General features: G+C 46.9%; 2 protein-coding genes across 2 annotated transcripts; both read left to right on the top strand.

The window, feature by feature from the left end:
- Positions 1-2330: 2330 nt before the first annotated feature.
- On the top strand, positions 2331-4699 carry LAJ45_01444 (uncharacterized protein; the record flags this gene model as incomplete). Its single annotated transcript, XM_046111038.1, has 9 exons — positions 2331-2661; positions 2720-2739; positions 2812-3103; positions 3157-3244; positions 3299-3359; positions 3436-3573; positions 3627-3857; positions 3914-4442; positions 4515-4699. 9 exons carry the CDS (start codon positions 2331-2333, stop codon positions 4697-4699), a joined length of 1875 nt encoding a protein of 624 aa, XP_045976216.1.
- Positions 4700-15795: 11096 nt separating this feature from the next.
- On the top strand, positions 15796-17821 carry LAJ45_01443 (uncharacterized protein; the record flags this gene model as incomplete). The annotated part of the gene is made up of 2 exons (XM_046111037.1): positions 15796-16209; positions 16277-17821. The coding sequence occupies 2 exons, from the start codon at positions 15796-15798 to the stop codon at positions 17819-17821; spliced, it is 1959 nt and encodes a 652-aa protein (XP_045976215.1).
- Between the last annotated feature and the right edge of the window lie 5853 nt (positions 17822-23674).

The following is a 23674-nucleotide window of genomic DNA, read 5'->3' as shown; positions in this document are numbered from 1 at the left end:
CTATATCGCATCGAATCGCGCAATGTATTCTAAGATTCCTTGATCGTGGTGCATATGTCCTTTGGTGAATTATGAAATACATGTAGTTTATAATCACCGTGAGAATCATCTAATGATACATGTTGTTATTTTGGTACTCTGGATTATATACATATAGTATATGTATGTTGTAGTGTTAGCTACCTACTTACGTAGGAGATTAAAAATCTCGTGATCGCCTCCTGTAGATTTGTCGACGAGTGATGTTTTATGATGTAGGGGATGAGACCCTTAACCTGCCTAAGAAGGCCGGATGTTGCCGATGTGCCGATGCAGCAGGGTTTCCCCGGAGGTGGGGAGCACAACGTTAACCATGGCTAACTTCACACCCATGCCTTTTTCAACGTGAGTATGATTGGTCCCCGCCGAGACCTCGAGTGACAGGAGATCTGGAGTTCTACATGATCAGATAATACCAATGCAGTAATTTAAGCTACGGTTCCTCTCCTAAGTACTTCCATGCGGTGAAAATATAGCTGTATACTCTACTCCAGCACTTGTATCCGATCCAGACTCGACACGGGAATCTGGCAGGGGAAGTTAAATCAGTTTACATTTGAATCCGGGAGTTTGGTTCTTATCTTACAATGGGGGAAAATATGTCGAAGTGAGCCACACAGATGGGAGCTAGAAGTTACACAGTGGTCCTAGCTGTGTAGGGAAACCTAAAGGATTTCAGTGCGGAAATACTTTGTGCGGTGGGGGTGAGGGGTAAGAGGGCATGCAATCCTAAGATACATGGTCTTATCTTAGAAATATCGTGAGAACTGATCACTAAGCAATAAGTCAAAAAGTGTCCCTATGATGTTGATCTGCGGCACCGGCAGGATGAAAAGAATGTAAGATTTCCTAAATGCACTGGGCCCAGGAGTCTCTCAATATCATGGCTTGTGATGGGACCATTATATCCGAGAAGAATTGATAGAATGAAAATACATCAGCACATGCAGTCTAGTAGAGAGCAAAAGCTCTAAGCTGTCCAACCCTTTTCTTTAAGATCTAAAGTGACTTCTATATTTGTATTTGCTAACATTCCGAATGCCGTTGGTACCTCGGGTTAACTGCGCGAAGCAAGTATTACCATTCTAGAGTACTCTACTCCTCTGCATGAGTGTATGCAGCTGAAACCCACCGACCTCGCTTTCCCACCTTCTTGTCATGTCCTACCCCGAAGTAATGTGGTAGCTACATGTGGTATATCTTTACTTGAGGTATAATAACAGCCGGAATTGCAAGTCACACGCGCAAGACTCATCATGATATCAATTCGAATCCTAGACCTTTTATCTAGATATGAAATCTTTTCGAGACATAAAGATATGGGAAGAAAATGAAAGGTGCGACCGAACAAACTTTTATCATCTCACTTGGCTTGCAAAAATCCACCTTATTAATGCTCCACTACACAAAACCCTTTAAACTTTCACGCCAGGTGCCCAGCTTGAAAATACGATGCGTATTACTCTACATGTACATACTCCGCTTACAAGATACTCTCTCGAGTACTCTAGTAGGCCTAGATGCATCTCTATTCTGATGGACTACATGTAGAGTACATGTACTCTACATACCAACGCCCCTCGAGCAACGTCTAGAGTACCTTCGGTGGAAAAGCCTGGAGATCACTAAATTACTAGAGATTTGAAGTTTTCCAAAGAGGATTCGGTAGTTCCACATCCGAACATACTTGATTTGGTTATGTACTTTAGAATTGAGTACGCATCAAAAAAAAATCGGTCACGAAGGTCTGACTGATATATAGCTGTGTATTCTACGGTTCGATCCCAACGCAAAGTAAATCCCGATTGGTAGAGGATTGTCTTCGTAAAATACAGGTGTAGGGGGTTTCGGGGGATAAATTATTGAAAATTTGTCAATAAAGAATTCATACACATAAATTCGCATGATGGGCCCGGAAGCGGCTGGGATTCCGAGAGAGCATCTACACAAGATCCTGCACGCCCCGCTGCGCATATATTACTTGAGTAATATGAAATAGGAAGCAAGCCCAGTAGTACCCCGCAGCCATTAGTAGAGGTGTCTTCTTTGGCGAGCTGCAGCCATCTCTATCCTGAGATTTTTTCGAGACACTCCTGATTCTACTTCCATCCGACCCGCACACTCTAGCCCTCCAGGGTTGCGTGTGCGTGGAAATATGCTATATACAACCCGCACTTCTCCTGTAATCCCATTTTTTTTGTATTAGAACCGTTCAATCGTACCATTTAAACTGACTTGTAGGCGAAGAGGAGGAAGCAACTGAGATACTCAAAGGCTATATCCATATAACGATGTCAAGCTGTGATACATCCCACGCAGCAGCTCTTGACATCGAAAATACCACGATGGCTGAGCGTACACCTCTGCTGTTAGCTCCGGCGAACACATACACCTCTGTTTCACAGGAGCATTCCCAAGAGGATTCTGATGTTTTGTTCCCAATAATAAGCAAAGTCGTTAGCGTTGGTGCATTAGGAGTAGAGTCTCAGCCTCTCCCTGTTCTGGGCATTCATTTAGATTCAGAGGATGGACTGGATCTAAAGGAGGACGACGTATCAACGTTAAATGGAACTGCTTTTCATGGAGGAATATCAAAACGAAAGTTTTGGATCATCTTTACAGGTTCGTAAACTCCACTTATTTTCTTCTAAACCTGGTTAAACCACTAATATTTATGTAGGGATTCTTATTGCCAATTTTGTATGTGATCTCCAAGCCCGTAGTGAACTCTATCGACGACGAAATTTTAATACTAGCTGTATCACACTCTAGGTGGCAGCCGCCGACTCGACAATAATGGCCTCAACACATACATCAATAACATCTGCGTTTAATTCTTCGAATGCTGCCTCCTGGTTATCGACATCCTTCATGCTAACGTCGACATCATTCCAGCCACTGTATGGCCGGATATCTGATACTATTGGAAGAAAAATCCCTTTCGTATTTTCGTGCTTTGTGTTCACAGTCGCTACCGCATGGTGTGCACTAGCTGGAAGTATGGGAAGCTTTATTGCTGCTAGAGCAGTATGCGGTATTGGTGCTGGGGGGATGTTGACAATGGGTTAGTAGGGTCAGAAGGAGCATAAAATAACAACAGCTAATTAAGCTCTATAGGTGCGATTGTCTTAAGTGATATCTTACCAATTGAAATCAGAGGAAACTACCAGAGCATTAATAATCTCGCATACGGAACGGGCTCAGCGTAAGCAGATCCAAATTTGCTTGAAGCGGTATGCAAAACTTATAATTGGAATAGATTAGGAGCGGCGGTCGGAGGATTCTTAGCGGATTCAATAGGCTGGCGATGGGAATTCGGTGTAGGTTTTTTTTCTTAGCTGCAAAATGCCTCTGGCGGCCAGAGATTGCTGATTAAGTGATGAGAAAATCACATAGATTCAAGTGCCATTTGGTATATTCTGTATGGTTGTATGTATGTGGACAATTCCAAGTCCAGAAGAACTGGGTAATACCATCGAAATGGGTACATGGGAAAGGTTTAGTGAGTTCGATTTGGCTGGTTCTCTTTACTTGGTAAGATTAACTTTCTGGTTGCTTAAATAATACCAATTGACAAAACCCTGCAGACAACGAGTGTTGGTTGTTTGATTTTGGGCATGAGTCTCGGAGGCAACATCTTTCCTTGGACTCACCCTATTGTCATTGTATCCTTAATCATGAGTTTCGTTCTCGGAAACCTACTATTGAGAGTGGAGAAAGTAGCGAAATCGCCAGTAATGCCTCTGGAGCTTGTCTGGGGTAAACCACGCGGAAATCTTATTTTCAACAATTTCTTTGCTGCCGTTACTATAAACACAGTAAGATCTTCATAGAATCTCACTCGAACAACGATCTAATTTCTTGGCCCCTTCAGGTATTCTTCAATCTGCCGCTATATTTTCAGACAGTCCTCCTGGAATCTGCTACAGCCGCAGGTACACGTCTTCTTGTTCCTAGTCTGGCAGGAACCACATCGGCGGTTGCGGCAGGAATAATAATCACCCAAACAGGCCGCTTGAAGCCTATTATTTTCATAGGTTCCATTCTAGTAATCGTTGGGGCAATTTCTTTATGTTGCATGGATCGATTCTTTGCTGGGTGGGTCTACTTTCTATTTCTTGTCCCGACCAACTTGGGTGTAGGGTTCGTTTTTCCGTCGACGTTGATGAGTGTTCTTGCGACCTCGTCCCAAAACGATCAAGCAGTAGCAACTAGCACCTTGATTTTATGGCGTTGTTTGGGAAGCGTTATTGGTGTGGCAAGCAGTAGTTTAATAGTCCAAAACTTCCTCCTTTATTTTTTGGAAAGAAGAATCATAGGGGAAGGGAAAAGGGAAGTGATAGAGAAGGTTAGAAAAAGTGTCACAGCTATTTTCGATTTACCAAAGGAGACTCAAGACCAAGGTTAGTTTGTGCTTTAGCAATCAACTTCGGGGAAATACTAGGTCGAAAGATATTAACATCTAGAGGATTTAGTCATTAGCTCATACGATTCATCACTTCGATTGTGCTTCCTGTGGAGTGTTTTCACTGCAGTCATAGCATTTGTGCTTATAGCAGGGATTCAACTCCCATCGTTGCGGAGCTTACCTACAGTCAAAGATATCGAGAATGAGTGCAGTAGAAAAACAGGGGATGACTATCAGAAGCTAGATGACTGATAATAACGATAGTCGTAATGAGGGTATTTAAGGGAGGAGGGATAGCGTAATTCGATGAAATCGGCGAAGCTAGGTGTAATTTCGCGCTTTGGATAAAGATTTGCGATAGAACGAAGTGTTTCGGGTAGAGAAAAATTCAAAAAAGTTCTTCCCTTTAATTTATTTATTGTTCATCTTTTTTTTTTCTTTCTCTTTTTTTACAGAGGTACTTAAGCAGATAATTTATACTCCCATCGTAGGCTACTTTTTGAATTAACTTGACGCTATACCAAGGGATTTGTAATAGTGCCCGTTGGTAGTCTAAACGCCCAAACTTGTATTGAACGGTAGAAGAGCACGATGTCACGGACGTTTTTACCCAAATGAATGCCACAGCGGGCAACATCTCCTAAGTGACATAGCTGCAGTTTTACGCCGGTGACTGGCAAGGTACCGACTCAAAGCTAGAGTGCTTTATTGAACCTCTAGCTAATGACTTCGACCCTCGAGCTCCGACCTTATAAACTTGGATTCTTCCTATAGCTAGCAAAGACGCAAACACTCCGGGACCCGTGATTCTTAACCTTAGTCCTCCCACCATGATGCCAGAAAATAAACTAGACCCGACCCGAGAATTTTGCGTTTTTGCTAGCAGATTTGTGACCTGCAAGCTTCCAACTCGCAAGATGTAAAGCAAGTTGCTGAATTGTGTCTGGTGTTCCCGGCACATTTTTGACAGTAGTGGTTCCGGATGGGGAGATTCAAAAAGTCTTTCCCGCTGTGGCATTCATTTAGGTAAGAAAATCCGTTGCATATCCCTTCGTGCGTTTTCATGACCGGAGCTAGTAGGCAGCTTTTACTCGGTAGTACACCTAACCCTCACTCCGTGAACCTCTTTTGCTGTGAAGTCACCTTCTGTGAAGTCACCTTCTGGGAAGTCACCTTCTGTGAAGTCACCTTCTGTGAAGTCACCTTCTGTGAAGTCACCTTCTGTGAAGTCACCTTCTGTGAAGTCACCTTCTGTGAAGTCACCTTCTGTGATCTCTCTTACACTTATTCTAATGTCTCTACAGTCTGTAGGTAGCTAGATTTTCTGAATGTCACCACGCCGTCGTGGGCCTAATATGTCTCCCTTCTTGCTCTAACGAACGAAGGGATGTAACTGCATCTAGGAGTCCTTACCATTATAGGAAATGATGTGTTACCAAATAATCCCTAAACCGCCCCGCTTGGGTTTGGGCCAGTAGGCAGGTCTACAGACTCTATTACTACCAAAATATTAACCTTTATCACACCGGTCTTGTAATTCTTCGCCGCCACCCTGTTCTATCAACCCACCGTTAGGCAATTAACCGCTGTTGAACAATAGATTTTCAAAGTATCTTACTCTCTACTAAGGAAAGGAAGACAATGACCAACAACTTATCGTTTCTCGAAATCTGTACTCCAGCGTTCATTAAATGGTTGGATATCGTTGCAATCAAATCCCTACTTAGAATTCCGGCCAGTTAATGAACGCATGAGTAACTGCACCTGTTATCCGTAGCCAGTCAATTGGCTGAAAATGACCATGCTTTGTGTTACAGGCATGCCAAGCATTTACGGGAACAAGGGAAAGGCGAGTAGACACACCCCAATACCCCCACACACTAAACACCACTATCAACTCTGGTTCGCACCCACGAGGTATGGTGCGTTCAATACTTGACCAAACACGGAGCCGCGGTTTTCCTAGTAAAAAAACACGTTTTCGACCCCAATAATAACCCCTGGAGCGCCAAACCACCAGAACGGGTTGCTATTGACCCGATGGATATATAAGGGTCAACTGGAGGCAATCTGATCGAAGATAGGACCATTCGGAGAGGATCGGTGCAAGCTATCAGCCGGATGAGTACCTATTGGCGGTACTGGTAGGAATGAGAAGACTGTGCTATATGGGGAAGTGATACAGGAAAAGTCCTGGGTAGGGAGTCTTGTTGCCCAGTACTTATGACTAGTCGATGCTGACGATTATTCCCCAGACGCCCCAATGGCTGGGAAAATGTTAATGGAAACATGCATACGAATGGGTAAATGGTTGAGGGGTTTTAATTAACTTAGGAGTTTGGGTTACGGACTTAGGAGTTAAAAGTTCTTAGTTGTTTTCAGGGTTTTGGGCAGGCCCCAAGCGAGAGATATAAATACTGTGTCATCCACTGACTAGCCAAAACATCATAGGCGAAATCAGAAAATTAATAATATAAAATCATTGATATGTGAGTTACAACTCTATTTGACTTTACAATTCTTCCTACTTCAACCTATCGTGACTTCGTACTACCTGAACTACTTCGTCGAGGAATGTAATAGAGCCATTTTAACTGTCTGGTGTGTGAGTATACACAGGGACCGGTTACATGCTGAGAGTTGTTGTTAGAAGCCAGTTGCATAGTGACATGGAAGCACCGGCAGTATGGTTAGCTACCAGCTGTCAGAGTAACTACATTCTGAACGCTAGGAAGAGGATCTATTCATGGGAGTAATGACTGATGAGTTTATTATCCCCAATGGCTAGAAGGCCAGCCAGTGTAATGGGGACAGCCTTTCCACGTATCGCTAGAATCCGATAGAAAGATGTGGCCTTGCAAGATAGAAATCAGGTTTAGATTATTTCAAAGATTCTTTCGCAAAAACTCAATAATCTTTAAGGGCTCTGCTACCGAGTAGGAAATTACTTGGTAGCTCTGATGAAGACTGGAGAATCTGGATAGTTGGGCAGGGAGGATCCTGAGTACTTATACTCCAAAAGATTCCGTTCCGCTGCTCCTACTTCATTACTAAGTTCTGGTGACGTCTTCAAGCGGAAGGGAAGCAATACCACCGCTACCCCACTTCTCTCTAAGTGTTAGCGGGTGCTTCCGGTTCCGAAGGCAACCACCCTTAGTCAAAGCCTTTGTAACACCTGCAGCCTTTGTTGTCACACAACTGGGGCCTGCAAAAATGAGCTGTCGCTCGGGTGTAAGCTTAATCATTGCTGTAGAGTATTCGCTTATTGTAGACTTTCCAGGCATAGTCCCTTCCACTACCGGCGGACTTCCAATTCTCAGAGTATGTAGAGGATCGCCGAGCACTCAGAGCTTCACTCTGGCTGGCCTTCTAATCATTGGCGATGCATAGGCTCGTCAGTCATTGCTACCATGAATAGATCCTCTTCCTAGCGCTCAGAATGTAGTTACTCTGACAGATGGTAGCTAACCACACTGCCTGTACTTGCATGTCACTGTGCTACTGTCTTCTAACAATAACTCTCAGCATGTAACCGGGCCCTGTGTGTACCCATACACCAGGCAGTTGAAATGGCTCCGTTACAAACAGAATCTTTACTAGCGAGGAGACCCCGTAAAGTTATTAAGTTTCTAGACTACAAATAACGATCAAACAAATAAACTCTATCCTTCCATCGAACGAGCACAATCATAACTCGTCGTTCCCTTTTTACCATTTCTACCTGATCGAAGTCACGGTCATACACCATCATAGCACCCACGTTACAGAATGATGCTATTGAGAGGAATATTGATAATGATGTAATTATTGAAGACACCATAGAGAGATCTCCTATCAATAGAATGGAGGGCACCAGAGAAAAGTGTCAATGAGCAGTGGGCATAAGATGGAGGGGTAGAGCACGAAAGAACAATGGATGCTAGAATGAATAACCAAAAGATGATAACCTGAGTAGTACATAGAGTGTAATAAACATTCTTCTACACTAAAAAATACCGCCAGTAGAAACAGAGATGGGGGATGAGTTTCTATGGGCAACCGTCGAGATGTAATCCTAAAAGAACAAAGTGCAATAGTCAGAGGATGAGTTTTTATGGGCAACCGACGAGAAAGAAAAAAGTGCAATAGTCAGAGGATAAGTTTTTATTGGCAAAGGACGAGAAAGAAAGAAGTATGAAATGGTCAAACGGCGAGATTTTATGGGCAAACAACGTTGTTTGATGTTCAAAATACACAAATTAAAGACAGGACAGAGCGATGATTCATAGTCAATTGGTTGTAAGACGTTATCAGATGACCTTGATTGGTCAATATACGAACATATTGATAGAAAGTACCACTTCAGTTGGCACTGTACGAACTCGTTATGAGACATCGAGACGACATCTTGGAGCGAAAAGACGTGATTTGCGTATTGAGTCCGTCTTTTGACAAAAAGATTCAGGGCGGTCGTCGCGTGATGCCCAGGCGTCCATCTACAGGTAAACAAAAGTCTTGGGGCATCTGGGGCATCTGGAGCATCTGGAGCATCTCGGGCGCCCAGCTGCCCCAAGATGACATGTCATTTTTTGTAGATGGAGACATCAAAATGGATTTTGATTCTCTGGTGACTCAGGAGATACTTTACAGAAATTGTTAAGCTTACTGATGTTGAATAATCTGCAACTTGATTTCTATCTTGCACAGCTGAATCTATTCTATTTGATTCTAGCGATATATAGAAAGGGCTGCCCCCGTTACTGTAACAGAGCCACAGTAGGGCTGTTACAAAAGTACCTGTTCTACCAGTCAAGCCATACGACCCTAGGGTAATCACCGCTTGTTCTTCATCGATGGGTGAAGATAAGGGCAGATGACCCCTACCTCTATTGGTATGAAGGGTAGGGATCCTGGCGAGCAAGAAGTCTTATAAGTCAAGCTAGGCGACTGGAGCAAAACTAGAGCAGAAGGACGAGCATGCCGAATACGGAAGGGTAACCCCAAACATAAGTTACCCTACCTTCGAAGTCAACCTTTGAGGTGCAATAACTTAGCAACCGATGCTCGGAAAATATGCTTTACCACGTCAGAAAGGATCCTGACGATGCTCCAGTCCATTTGGGGTAGTTGAATGAACGGATTGCGGAGTTGAGGAAACACTGCAAAATAAACACGTTTTAGACCCCAAAAATAACCCCCGGAGCGTCGAACCGCCGGAACCCTCCTGTTTCAGCCCGGTGCACCTTTGAGGGGGAGTAGGAGTACGACCCAAGCTACTAAAAGCAAACCTCGCTTTACAAAACACCAAATCTGTTCTAAAACAAATTGAATAAGCAATTGCTATCTGGTCGGTTGTTTCCGCTAGTTCTTAGGATCCCGACCAGCTCTTGGCAGAGATTGCGTGATTTGACTCGGGTGGAAGTTCGTCCGAGGTGTGGCAGCAACTCCTCTCGCCCCTCATAGAAAAAAGTCGCGGTGTCCCCGGACTAGGGAGGAAGGGACGGCCTAGAGAGGAAAAGCGGGAAAAAAGGATCGGAACTTCGATAAAAGTACTCGGTTGCCCCCAGTTTGAACTCGGGGAGTGATGGAATCTTTACTAGCGAGGAGACCCCTTAAAGTTATCTAAGTTTCTAGACTACAAATACGATCAAACAAATAAACTCCATCTTTCGATCGAACGAGCCGAATAATAACCCATCGTTCCCTGTTTACCATTTCTATTTTGATCGAAGTCACGGTCGTGCCCATCCTAGCACCCCCGTTACAGTATAACTTTAAGCTCCTCGCTTAAAGAACACCACGAAAGGAAAAAAAATCTACCTGAACATCTGGGACCACTCTCAACGCTGAAATAACCAAGCAGTTAGCTTTCTTTTATCCAGCTCGGGCTGGCATGGGAGAGGCTAACACGTTACTATGGTCTCCACTGTATTCGTCAAAAGGGTTATAGCGCCCACATCCGCTTAAAGGGTTATAGCGCCCACATTCGCTCAAAGGGATATAGCGCCCAGCTTCGCTCGAAAGGAGACCACATCTAGAATCGCTCCTAGAAAATCCTGATAGCCCGATTGATCAGAGGACCCCATTCCCCATCTGGGCCCCAGTCCCAACCAAAGTCAATGTCCCTCCGTCCACGATGACGGCAGGAAGAGTCCGGAAGAGGAGGATAACTGGCTTTCCTCTCGCGCCACCATGCCTCGTAATGCGCTTCGAGTGCCTGTTTCTGTCTCTCATTCCGCTCTTCTTGTGCCACTCTCTGCCGCATGCACTCCGCTCCCCTCCCATCTCGCTCAATCTCCTCCCGCATCCACCGCACCTGTTCCCGTTTCTCCCTCGCTGCCGCACGGATACGAGCCTGACCAACACTCCTGTCCCCTTGTTGGAAGAAGGGATAAGGACGATGGAAATCCTCCCGAGTCAGAAACGGAACCTGGTTGAAATGGCCGTCGAAGGTCGAGGTCTCCAAACCTCGAGGAACAGCTTGTCTGTGGAAACATTAGCGGGGGTAAGAGGAGGTTACAAGCCCCACTGAACCATGCCTACCTGACAGCACTCCGTGATCGGACAGGTTTCCAAGAAACTCTCCGAGCATATACAGAGTTACCACCATCCAACTCTAGGAGATCGGTAATAACCGGACATGTTGAGGATCTAAGCCTCGTCTCCCGGCGAGATCGACGAGTGTTAGATAAAAGCACTTGTACGATAGACGAATTGACCGCGATGTAACGGAGCCATTTCAACTGTCTGGTGTATGAGTACACACAGGGCCCGGTTACATGCTGAGAGTTATTGTTAGAAGCCAGTTGCACAGTGACATGCAAGTACCGGCAGTGTGGTTAGCTACCAGCTGTCAGAGTAACTACATTCTGAGCGCTAGGAAGAGGATCTACTCATGGGAGCAATGACTGACAAGCCTATGCCTCGCCAATGATTAGAAGGCCAGCCAGAGTGAGGCTCTGAGTGCTCGGCGATCCTCTACATCCTCTGAGCATGATAAGTCCGCCCGTAGTGGCAGGGACTATGCCTGGGAAAGTCTACAATAAGTGAAGAGCTCTACAGCAACGATTAAGCTTACACCTGAGCGGCAGCTCATTCATGCAGGCCCCAGTTGTGTGGCAACAAAGGCTACAGGTGTTACAAAGGCTTTGACTAAGGGTGGTTGCCTTCGGAACCGGAAGCACTCGCTGATGCTTAGAGAGAAGCGGGGTAGCGATGGTATTGCTTCCCTTCCGTTAGGAGGCAGCACTGGAACTTAGTAAGGAAGTAGGAGCAGAGAAAAGAGTCCTCTGGAGTATAAGTACTCAAGATCATTCCCGCCCAACTGTCCAGATCCTCATCTTCATCTTTATTTAGAATTATCGGTAGCAGAGCCCTTAAAGATTATTGAGTTCTAGCGATAGTATCTTTGAATAAATCTGCACCTGATTGCTATCTTGCACGGCCGCATCTATTCTATTGGATTCTAGCGATACATAGATAGGCTGCCCCCGTTACAGATAATCTTTAGTGCTCAAATCACCCTCAGATTATTCTTCCTCCTATAACATGTCCGCCCTCCCGGCTCCCCAAGTGCCTCTTCAGATTGAATGGCAACCGGCAGCCTCAGAATTTCAAGAGGGTCAGACACAGTTGATCCACAAGCCCAGGACGGCGCTCCAGTCCTACATCCCCGGATGTGAGCCCACCTGGCAAGATACTGATAAAGTCACCCTACAGGACTTTTTTGCGGAGTTACAGCGCTACCTTAAGCACAGCCTGCAACAGGAAGTCATCAAGGCCGGCAATGCACTAGCCTTAGTGCAAGAAAGACAAGAAGCTGAGGCGGTCCTGCTCCGGAATGCCTTCGGCTATATGCAAGAACAAGTCTCCTCAGTCCAGGCACAACTCCAGAGTTATGCTCAGAGAGATGACTTAGGAGCAGATGAGATGGAGGACATTGAATGGACAAACCCGGCGATGCCCCCAAACTTCCTGGAGGATATTCAGAGAGCCATCAATGAAGGAAGGCTCTCCATCGCCAGAATGCCCACACCAGCACCTGTCCCCAACCCCGCACCTCCACAGGACTCCAGGGCCTCGTCCAGAGCGGCCCTGAGAACCTTCCACCAAAGGGTGAATCCCTTTGCAGCGTTTCCGGTCAGGTCCAGCAGGCAGAGAACTCTTCCTCTGATGATGCCATCGGCCATTCGAGGCTCACCCCTCCCTCCTCAAAGAGCCCCAGCAAGCCCCTTGGCAGGTGGCCTAGCCAGGCCCCCCCGACAGCCGATAGGAGACGATGACTACTACTCCCAGACACCGGTTAGAGGTGGTCCCTCTGGGCTTCCTCCAGCCTGGGTTCGCCAGGGGTTATCCCCAGAATCCCACAGGTGCTCACCACCCCCGGAGTCACCTAGGAGGAACCTCCAGCCAGAAGGAAACCCTGGTGGAGAAGACCAGAACCCAGGACCAGCGGGTAATGGTGGAGGAGATGGAATTGTCCCCCCGGTTGGTGGCGCTCCCAACCCAGGAGGAGACTCAGATAGTTCAGACTCGGAGCCTGAGGATTGTGACAGAAGAGGATGGCGGAGGTACTTTAGGAAGAAGTTGGAAAAGCAACAGAAAGAACTCCTGGCCTCCATGGCCCAGTTCATGAGACCTCCGGCCCCCTCATACCCCTCCGCCGCCTCCAGGGCCCGAGAACCTAAGGCACCCCCTCCGGCGAAGTTCAATGGTAAAGCAGATAATGTGGAAACCTTCATCCGGTAATGTGAGAATGTCTTCTCCATTGAAAGCCGGTCCTTTACCTCTGAAGAGGTTAGGATTCGTTACCCTGGCAACCTGATGGAAGGAGATGCTCCGGTCAAATGATATGAAGCCTACCACAACTCCATTGACCAAGCTTCTGCCAACCGGATAGCTGGGATGCCTGTGGTGTTGGATGAGAGATGGAAGCGCTGGAATTCCTTTGTGGATGCTCTCAGAGCAGCCTTTGGTGAAGCCATCTCTAGGGATGATGCGGTAGCCCAATGGAATACCCTCACCCACACAGCTAAGGGAGGAATCGACTCCTTCCTGAATAGTATTATTCAACTGATGTGGAAGACTGGCTATGAGGGTCAGTTAGTGGATGATAAGATCCTTAGTTCTCTCCTTCCGGATCTAGGCATGAGTTGGGCTCTCTTTACCCCCAAGCCAAAGTCCTTGATGGAGCGGATAGCTGCTCTGAGAGAGCTAGGAAACACCCATGAAAGGTACCAAACGGTAGTAGCTGAGAAAGCACCCGCCAGGACCAAGAAAGATCCCCTTGCTGAGAAGGAACGGCTACCTAAGAGGAAAAGAGAAGCTTCAAGCTCCTCCAAACCTCAGAAGGAAACCAGTTCCAAAGACAGAGCGGTGGAACTGAAGGGTATCCCGGGGAATATTCTAGAAGAAAGAAGGAAAGCAGAAGTATGCTTGAAGGTATGACCTTCCGGTACTCCCTATTGGTAGAGTGCATAGACTGACTTGTACAATAGTGCGGCAAGTCCAGACACAAATGGACCGACTGTTGGTCCAGGGAACCTACTGTAGTCCGAGTGGCAGCAGTGAGGGTACAAAAGCGGAAACGAGGAAATGGCAAGACCAATCCTCAGAAGAAAGCTAAAGTGGCTGCGGTTGTAGCAGAGGAACCACTTGTTGTACTCCCAGAGGTGACAGGAGATTTCGTCTTTCAGCCTGAGCAAGACTCGGACAATGAAATCATCTGGTAGAAAGTGTGTCTGTCTAAGAGTCTATGTTTACTAGTTTTCTTTTGGGTCTTGTTTCTTTGTTTCTCTTGAATAAAATTTTGTGTTTTCCGCCTATTTGATTGTTTCTAAGCACTCTGAGGATGGGTTTATGACCCGAAACAGCTGGTCTGTAAGTGCTTTGTCAAAATTACATTTGCTACAAGACACTTCCAAAACCGCTACCAGACTACCACACAAATACTTGCTTTATCATCACTTGTGAATAGAACCAAAGGATCTTTTTGATCTTAGTAGTGCCCGCAACTGTTAAGCAATGGAGAAAAGACAAAGAGAATCAAGCCCAGAACCCGCACAGAAGCGAAGAAGGTTAGAAGAGAAGCTTCCATCCTTACCAGTACATGGCAAGAGGCCAATACTGAAAGCAGGACTGTCATGGACGGTCAAGAATAAAGTTGAAGATGCCCAAGGGACATTCCTCTTTGACACCGGTTGTACAGGAGCAATCCTCAACCAGAGTTTTGTCAGGAAGCATGGAGTTCCCTTAGTGCGGCGAGATCAACCCCTGACAATGTATGATGCTCAAGGAGATGTCATGATGGGCGGAGGAGAGTATTACACTCACCCAGTCCACATGAGCATGGGAGATCACAAGGAGACCCTCCGATGGGAGGTGGCTACTTTGGAAGAAGGAATATCAGGTTACCTGCCAATTGCATGGGCAAGGAAGCATAACCCGGATATCAATTAGGAACTCAATACCATAAGCTGGAGAAGTGACTACTGCAAGCAGAACTGTCTCCCAGCGGCAATCAAGTTTGAACTCATCTCTTCATACGAAATGATGGAAGAAGAAGATGTAGTGTATCAACTGGCTGCCTCAGTATGGCATGATGAGGATGGAGGGGATATCGCTGAGAGGATACCTCTCCGCTATAGGGAATGGGCTGATGTATTCAGTCAAGAGAAAATACAGGAGCTGCCTCCGCACTCTCGGAATGATTTGAAGATCAATCTCTTGCCTGGTACCGCTCCCCCATTTGGCCCGCTATACCCATGTTCCGCTCCTGAGTTGAAGGCCCTCCGCGAGTACCTAGATAAAGAATTATCTTTGGGGAAGATCTCCAGATCAAACAGCCCAGCAGCGGCGCCCATATTGTTCATACCTGAGAAGGATGGGACATGGCAAATTTGGTTGACTACAGAGGTTTGAACAAGGTAACTGTCAAGGACAAGTACCCGCTGCCTATCATGAGCGAGCTCAGGGATAGGTTGTTCAAGGCCAAGATCTTCACAAAGATAGACCTGAAGAATGGCTTCAATTTGATCAGGATAGCAGAAGGGCATGAATGGAAAACCGCTTTCAGAACCCGCTATGGACTGTATCAGTATAATGTGATGCCATTTGGTCTATGCAACGCCCCTTCCGCCTTCCAGGCAATGATCAATGATGTGCTAAAGGAACTACTGGATGAAGGAGTGGTTGTCTATATCGACGACATCCTCATCTACTCAGAGACTGAGGAAGAGCATGAAAGACTGGTTGAGAAGGTCTTACAGAAGCTCAGAGAAGCAAAACTGTGAGCCTCCATCAGCAAGACATCCTTCCATGTCCGAGAAGTAGAATACCTGGGCTATCACATCTCGGAAAAGGGAGTATCTATGTCAGAGGACAAGGTGGAGGCGGTTCAGGAATGGCCAGTACCCCGAAATATTAAGGGAGTGCAAGGCTTTCTGGGATTTGCAAACTTCTATCGCCGCTTCATTGAAGGCTTCAGTAAAGTGTGCAAACCTCTGACCGACCTCTTGCAAAATGACAAGAAATGGTATTGGACCGCAGCCTGTGAACAAGCATTTGAGGAACTCAAGAGGCTATTCACAAGCGCTCCAATCCTTCTCCATTTTGACCCTAGCAGAAGAACTGTGGTTGAAACTGATGCCAGCGACTTTGCCAAAGGAGCGGTGCTCTCTCAGTATGGGGAAGATGGGAAACTACACCTGGTAGCTTTCTATTCTAAGAAGTTCTCCCCGGCTGAGATCAACTACGACATTCATGACAAGGAAATGGGAGCTATTGTAGCCTCTTTCCGGGAATGGGAGTATATGCTCAAGAGTTGTGAGCATGAGATTACGGTTTTCACAGACCACAAAAAACTTAGAGTACTTCCACTCTACCAAGGTTCTCACTAGGCGGCAAGCTAGATGGTCTGAGGATCTAGCAGGCTATAATTTTAAAGTTGTCTACAGACCGGGAGAAAAGAATGGCAAACCTGATGTGCTATCTAGGCGTTGGGACCACCGCCCTGAAGAGGGGAGTGAAACCCTGCGGCCAGAGCCACAGATGTTTTTTAGGCCAGGTCAATTGGTTTTGGATCCTGTTAAGCTAGCGGCTGTCAGGGTGAATCAATTGCAGAATACATTCTTAGAGCGCCTATCTGCGGCAGCTAAAGAGGATGGAATCTGGCAGGAACTGCACCGCTCCCTGGTTGAAAGGAAACCAAACCTGGACCAGAACTTGTCTGTCAAGGACGGCCTCATCTTCTATAAGAATCGATGGTATATTCCCAAAGACAAGAAGCTGCAGATGGATATCCTGACCGATACCCATGATTCTAAAGTGGCAGGCCATTTCGGCCAGTTCAAGACATTAGAGCGGGTGAAAAATAACTTCTTTTGGCCCAACATGGATAAGGATGTTGAGGAATATGTCCGGAGCTGTGATAGCTGCCAGAGGAATAAGACCTCAAGACATAAGAAGTTCGGTATGCTCCAACCACTGGAGATACCTTATCGGCCATCGACTTCTATCTCCATGGACTTCATTGTGGGATTACCGGAGTCAGATGGGTTTACAAAGATCTGGGTAATAGTGGACCGCTTCTCAAAGATGGCACATTACATCCCACTTCCTACACTCAATAAAACGGAAGATCTGGCTAAGTTGTTCTTGAAGGAAGTCTGGAAACTCCATGGGTTACCTGATGACATAGTCTCGGACAGAGATAGCAGGTTCATTTCTCACTTTTGGCAATCTCTCATGAGCCTCCTCAATGTGAAGCTAAAGATGTCCACTTCTTTCCACCCCCAAACGGACGGCCAGACAGAAAAAGTTAATCAGACCCTGGAACATTACTTGCGGAGTTATTGTTCATATCAACAGGATGACTGGGCGGACCTCTTGCCTTTGGCAGAGTATGCATACAACTCGGCGGTCTCTGAGTCTACCAAAGTATCGGCTTTCTATGCCAACTATGGATATGAACCCAGGACCAATTGGCCGGCCCCAAAGGAAGGTGTTGAATGGAACAATCCAGCAAGCGAGGTCATGGTATCTCAATGGGAATCTATCTGGCAGGCTATGAATGTAAGCTTGGGAAGGGCTAGACTGAGGATGGCCCGGTGGTATGATGCACATGCCCTGGCACCGCCTGAAATTAAGCCCGGAGATGAAGTTATGCTAGACCGGCGCAATGTGCAAACTGAGCGACCATTGGGAAAATTGGATCAAAAGAAGATGGGACCCTTCAAGGTCTTAGAAGCTATTGGTACCCGTGCCTACAAGCTCTCTCTTCCCCCTCAAATGGGAATCCACCCTGTCTTCCATGTCTCTCTCCTGGAACCCTACAGATCGCCATTAGACCCTGAGAGAAGAGTTCCTCCACCGGAACCTGAGGAAATTGCAGGATAACAGAACTGGATCGTCCGGGAAGTAGCCGATAGCCGAGTCAATAAGAAGAAGAGAAGGGAGGAATACTTGGTGTTATGGGAAGGTTATGAGAATGAGGATGCTACATGGGAACCCTGGGAGCATCTCAGAAAGAGTGCTGAAGAAGCCCTCCGAGATTTCCATATGAGGTATCCCAAGAAGCCCAGAGACAAGAGGGCTCAAGGCCAGTAGCATCTCCTTTAGATTCTCGTCCCCTTCCACACCAAAGGAGTTTCTTTGTCACATAGTATAGCAATAGATACAGATTATAGATCTCGGAGACCAAGATCCTGGAAGAGGGGAGTAGTGTAACGGAGCCATTTCAACTGTCTGGTTTATGAGTACACACAAGGCCCGGTTACACGCTGAGAGTTATTGTTAGAAACCAGTTGCACAGTGACATGCAAGTACAGGCAGTGTGGTTAGCTACCATCTGTCAGAGTAACTACATTCTGAGCGCTAGGAAGAGGATCTATTCATGGTAGCAATGACTGACGAGCCTATGCCTCGCCAATGATTAGAAGGCCAGCCAGAGTGAAGCTCTGAGTGTTCGGCGATCCTGTACATCCTCTGAGCATTGGAAGTCCGCCGGTAACGGAAGGGATTATGCCTGGGAAGCCTACAATAAGCGAAAGCTCTACAGCAATGATCAAGCTTACACCTGAGCGGCAGCTCATTCATGCAGGCCCCAGTTGTGTGGCAACAAAGGCTGCAGGTGTTACAAAGGTTTTGACTAAGGGTGGTTGCCTTCAGAACCGGAAGCACTCGCTGGCGCTTAGAGAGAAGCGGGGTAGCGATGGTATTGCTTCCCTTCCGCTAGAAGGCAGCACCGGAACGTAGTAAGGAAGTAGGAGCAGAGAATAGAATCCTTTGTAGTATAAGTACTCAGGATCATTCCCGCCCAACTGTCCTGAATCTTCATCTCCTATTATCGGAAGCAGAGCCCTTAAAGATTATTGAGTTCTAGCGATAGTATCTTTGAATAAAATCTGCACCTGATTTCTATCTTGCACGGCCGCATCTATTCTATTCGATTCTAGCGATACATAGATAGGCTGCCCCCATTACATTACTACGTCTTCGCTTCGATTGTATTCCTTGTCACTATAGTCCCTACGTCCATAGACCCCCGTTACAGCGGTGTATCAATTTTGCCTTGGAGATTGGTAGTTTTGCTCGTTTGAGGTTGACTTTGAGGGTTCTTGGTTCGCGATAGTTGGTGATTGGGGTGGAGTTCCATTCCTCCAGCATGCGTTTGGTGATGAGATCGTTTTGTATCCATCTTTCTCTGCGGTTTCCTGGTTCCTGGAAGGGAAGCATGAGTGTTGCGACTCGGTGGAGTCCCGTGCCTTTGGTGTTTTTTGTTTTGCTGGGGAGGAGTTGGATAAGTTCTTCATTGAGGGGATGGTTAGCTGGATAGCAGAGAATCCGTGTGCCATATTTCGGGTCTTGTGGGTGAGGAGGTGTTCCAGTGGGAGGAGTGCTGCCTCCTTGAGTAGTTTTTCGGTTTTTGTCTCGCGGGGCAGGCCAGTTAGAACCCTGGCTTCTTCGTTGTAGAGTGGGTGCATGTAACGGAGCCATTTCAACTGTCTGCTGTATGAGTACACACAGGGCCCGGTTACATGCTGAGAGTTATTGTTAGAAGCCAGTTGCACAGTGATATGCAAGTACCGGCAGTGTGGTTAGCTACCAGCTGTCAGAGTAACTACATTCTGAGCGCTAGGAAGAGGATCTACTCATGGGAGCAATGACTGACGAGTCTGGGCCTCGCCAATGATTAGAAGGCCAGCCAGAGTGAAGCTCTGAGTGCTCGGCGATCCTCTACATCCTCTGAGCATTAGAAGTCCGCCGGTAGTGGTAGGGACTATGCCCGGGAAGTCTACAATAAGCGAAAGCTCTACAGCAGTGATTAAGCTTACACCTGAGCGGCAGCTCATTCATGCAGGTCCCAGTTGTGTGGCAACCAAGACTGCAGGTGTTGCAAAGGCTTTGACTAAGGGTGGTTGCCTTCGGAACCGGAAGCACTCGCTGACGCTTAGAGAGAAGCAGGGTAGCGATGGTATTGCTTCCTTTCTGCTAGAAGGCAGCACCGGAACTTAGTAAGGAAGGAGGAGCAGAGAATAGAGTCCTTTGGAGTATAAGTACTCAGGAACATTCCCGCCCAACTGTCCTGATCCTCATCTTTATCATTATCGGTAGCAGAGCCCTTAAAGATTATTGAGTTCTGGCGATAGTATCTTTGAATAAATCTGCACCTGATTTCTATCTTGCAAGGCCGCACCTATTCTATTGGATTCTAGCGATACATAGATAGTCTGCCCCCGTTACACCAGTCCAGTAGGTTTGTTTTGGCTGCGAATTGTAGTATAAGGTCTATGTTTAGGTTCGTGAAGAGCCAGTTCTCCCAAGTATGTGGTCCCGGGATTTTATCCATCAGTGGCCTTCGGATTTGTGTCCATCGGGGGCATTCGACTATGGTGTGTTTCGAAGATTGTTCTGAGCCGCATTGGCAGGGCTCGGGTTCTGTATATGCTGCATGTCTGTCTAGTCTGGTGACCTGACATCGTATGCGGTGTATCAGTTTTGCCTTGGAGATTGGGAGTTTTGCTCGTTTGAGGTTGACTTTGAGGGTTCCTGGTTCGTGGTAATTGGTGATTGGGGTGGAGTTCCATTCCTCCAGCATGCGCTTGGTGATGAGATCGTTTTGTATCCATCTTTCTCTACGGTTTCCTGGTTCCTGGAAGGGAAGCATGAGTGTTGCGACTCGGTGGAGTCCCGTGCCTTTGGTGTTCTTTGTCTTGCTGCGGAGGAGTTGGATGAGTTCTTTGTTGAGGGGGTGGTCAGCCGGGTAGCAAAGAATTCGAGTGCCGTATTTACGTGTCTTTTGGGTGAGGAGTTGTTCCAATGGTGGGAGTGCTGCCTCTTTGAGTAGTTTTGCGGTTTTTGTCCCGCGGGGCAGGCCGGTTATGACCCTGCCTGCTTGGTTGTATAGTGGTTGGAGTGATCTTAGAACGTGGTCCGCTCCTGTCCACCATGCTTCTGATCCCCATAGGATTGTAGGGAGGAGGCCTTGGACGACAAGATGGTGTATGGTTTTAACTGTTGATCCAGGGAGGTGTGCTATATTCCTGATTTGCCCTAGTACTCGGAGGCCTTTGGCAATGGTTTCTTCGATGTGTGGTCGGAAGGAGAGGGTTGAGTCTAGCCATATTCCAACGTATTTGAGCCTGTCTTTGAGGTAGATTTCCTCATTTGCGATTATGACTGGGTGTTTTGGTGTGGGGAGCTTCGATGTTGTGGGTTTGAAGAAGATGAGATCGGATTTCTGTGGTTCATATTTGATGTTGAGGGGTGTTGCCTTTTTTACCCTATCAGCCATTCTTTCGTTTAGCCTTTTAGTGGCGTAGAGAGGTGTCTTTGCGATTTGAACGAGCGCGTCATCATCGATATAGGTAGTGTTGAGTTCTTTGTTGGAGTTGCTGGGGTCTGTTATGACTCCTGCGTATATCATGAATAGGACTGGGGATAGGGGGGATCCTTGGGGCAGTCCTGAGTTGTATGATTGTGGGGTTTCCAGTTCATGATTGAACTGGAATTGGAAAGTTCGGTTGGTATTGAATTCCTTGCACCAGTTGGTTAGGTAGGCCGGGAATTTTTGTTGGGTCATGATTTCTGCGAGTAAAAGGTGGTCCACGCAGTTGAAGGCTCCTTGTATATCATTTGTGAGGAGGGCTGGTCTGTCTGGGGTAGTTCCTGTGATTTGTTTGATTAGGAGGTTTTGTTGAATGGGTGTGAGGGTGCGGAGTAGGGCATCGATCGCTGAGATTGTTGGTCTGCCTCCGAATTGGTCTTTGGTGAGGGTTTCCAGGATGGATCCTGCTGTGCATAGTCTTGTTGCCACTATTTTTTCCAGTACCTTCCTGAAGCATTGCAATAGGGAAATTGGTCGGTAGGCTTTGGCCGATGAATAGTCGGGTTTTCCTAGTTTTGGGATTGGTACACATTTTGCCACTTTCCATCGGTCTGGTTGGACTCCATGGCGGAGCATGGCTGTGAACATGTCTTGAAATAGTTGAGTGTTTGCTTTGATTGTGGCCTGGATGAATGGGTATGGGATGCCGTCGGGGCCGGTGGCCGAGTGTGTTGGACATGATTTGATTGCGGATGTGATTTCTTCTGGTGTAACTTCTTGGAAAGTGTCACTAAGATCAAAGGATGGGGGTCTGATGTGGAGTGGGGGGTTGTTGGGGGACGTCCAATTTGTGGGGAAGAGTTGGGCTCTTAGAGCTTGGCACTTCCCCGCAAACGTTTCTTCACCTTGTATGGTTGGGATTGTAACATCCCTTCTTCTTCCTGCATTGACTAGTTTCCATATGGTGCTTCCTTTAGCCTCTGCGAGTTCCTTCTCCCTTTGTTCTGCTTTGGCTTTGCGGATCAGTGATGTCCATTTCCTGTTCGTTTTCCTGAGTGTTTCTCTGTCCTCATCTTTTTGGGTTTTCCTGGCTTTCCTTTCCGCTATGTTGAGGGTTGTTTTGAGCTTTTTCAGCTCCGGGGTCCACCATTTTTTGGATTTGATGTATCCTTGTCTCCATGGGGTGACTTGATCTATTAGGTTATCTATATGTTCAAGTATGAAGTCGACTGATTGCTTTGTATGATTCTGGGATTCCCACGCCTCGGGGGGGAATTGGAGGCCTGAGATGTTTTCTTCCAGTTTTTCCCAGTTCGTTCGGTGCCATAGTCTTCTGGGTATGTGGGGGGGTTTTTCTATCCGTAATTGTACTATGGTTTTCCCATGATCGGAGCCTGCGCCGTGGCAGTCGATGTTCCAGCGGACGTCATGGTCCAGGATAGGTCCTTTGATCAGGGTCAGGTCGATGATGGTTGCTCTGTTGTTGTTTCTGGGGAAGTGTGTGAATTCGCCCGGTTCGTTGAGTAGGGATAGCTTTTGTCGATCGATCTATCTTTTGAGCTTCTTGGATCCAGATTTGTCTGTTCTGATTGTGTTGGTATAGTCATGGGATCTGTGTCCATACCAGAGTTGATGGTGGCTATTGAAGTCTCCCATGACGAGGCAGTTTTGGATGGTGATTATCTGGCGGGAGATTTCTGTGAAGGGTCCGCTTCGCCCTGGTGAGTATATGTTGAAGATTTGTGTCTTTTGGTTCTGGATTTCCACCGTGACGGAGATGATGAAGTTATTGTGTGTGTAATGGTGTTTTGGTTTTAGGTTGGCGTGTTTTCTGATATATGTGGCGGCTTTGGTGCCCTTATTGCTGGCCGTGAATAGATAGAAAAGAGGGGATTCCGGTGGGTGGCCGTCCTTGTTGTTCCATGGTTCCTGTAACAAAAGAAAAAGTATGTTGTGGTCCTGTTCTGCTTCCTCCACTACTGACTTTGTTGTGAGCTCATTTTTCGCACAGTTCAGTTGCCGTGCGCTAGCCGTGGTTCTTTTGATGTGACTCATTGGGTGTTATCCATGGCTGCGTCTTCTTGTGGGGGGTCTTGGGCCGGGATAACTACGGGAATTGGTAGCGGGCTTGGGTTTGTGTCCGGTCCGAGTCTGTTTGTGATTCGGACTTTGGTTCGTTCTGGGCAGTTGGCGTCTGTTGCTTTGTGGAGAGCCTTGCAATGGTAGCATCGGATGGGTGTGTGTGAGCATCTAAGGCCTCCGGCGCATTCTGTGCATGGGTGGTCCTTGGTTTGGTGTTCCTCGGCACAGTGTCCGCATCTTCCGTTGGTGTGGGAGCAGCGTTCTTGCCTATGTCCGTATTCAAGGCATTTGGCGCATTGGGTTTCTGGGTTTGCAGGGAGGTAGCTGTCAATTTTGCACTT

The sequence above is a fragment of the Morchella importuna genome (assembly GCF_003444635.1).
Source record: "Morchella importuna strain M04M26 chromosome Unknown Morimp01GS002, whole genome shotgun sequence".
NCBI classification, from domain to species: Eukaryota; Fungi; Ascomycota; class Pezizomycetes; order Pezizales; family Morchellaceae; genus Morchella; species Morchella importuna.
The sequence above is the reverse complement of the archived record's forward strand: the minus strand, read 5'-3'. Positions and strand labels throughout refer to the sequence as shown.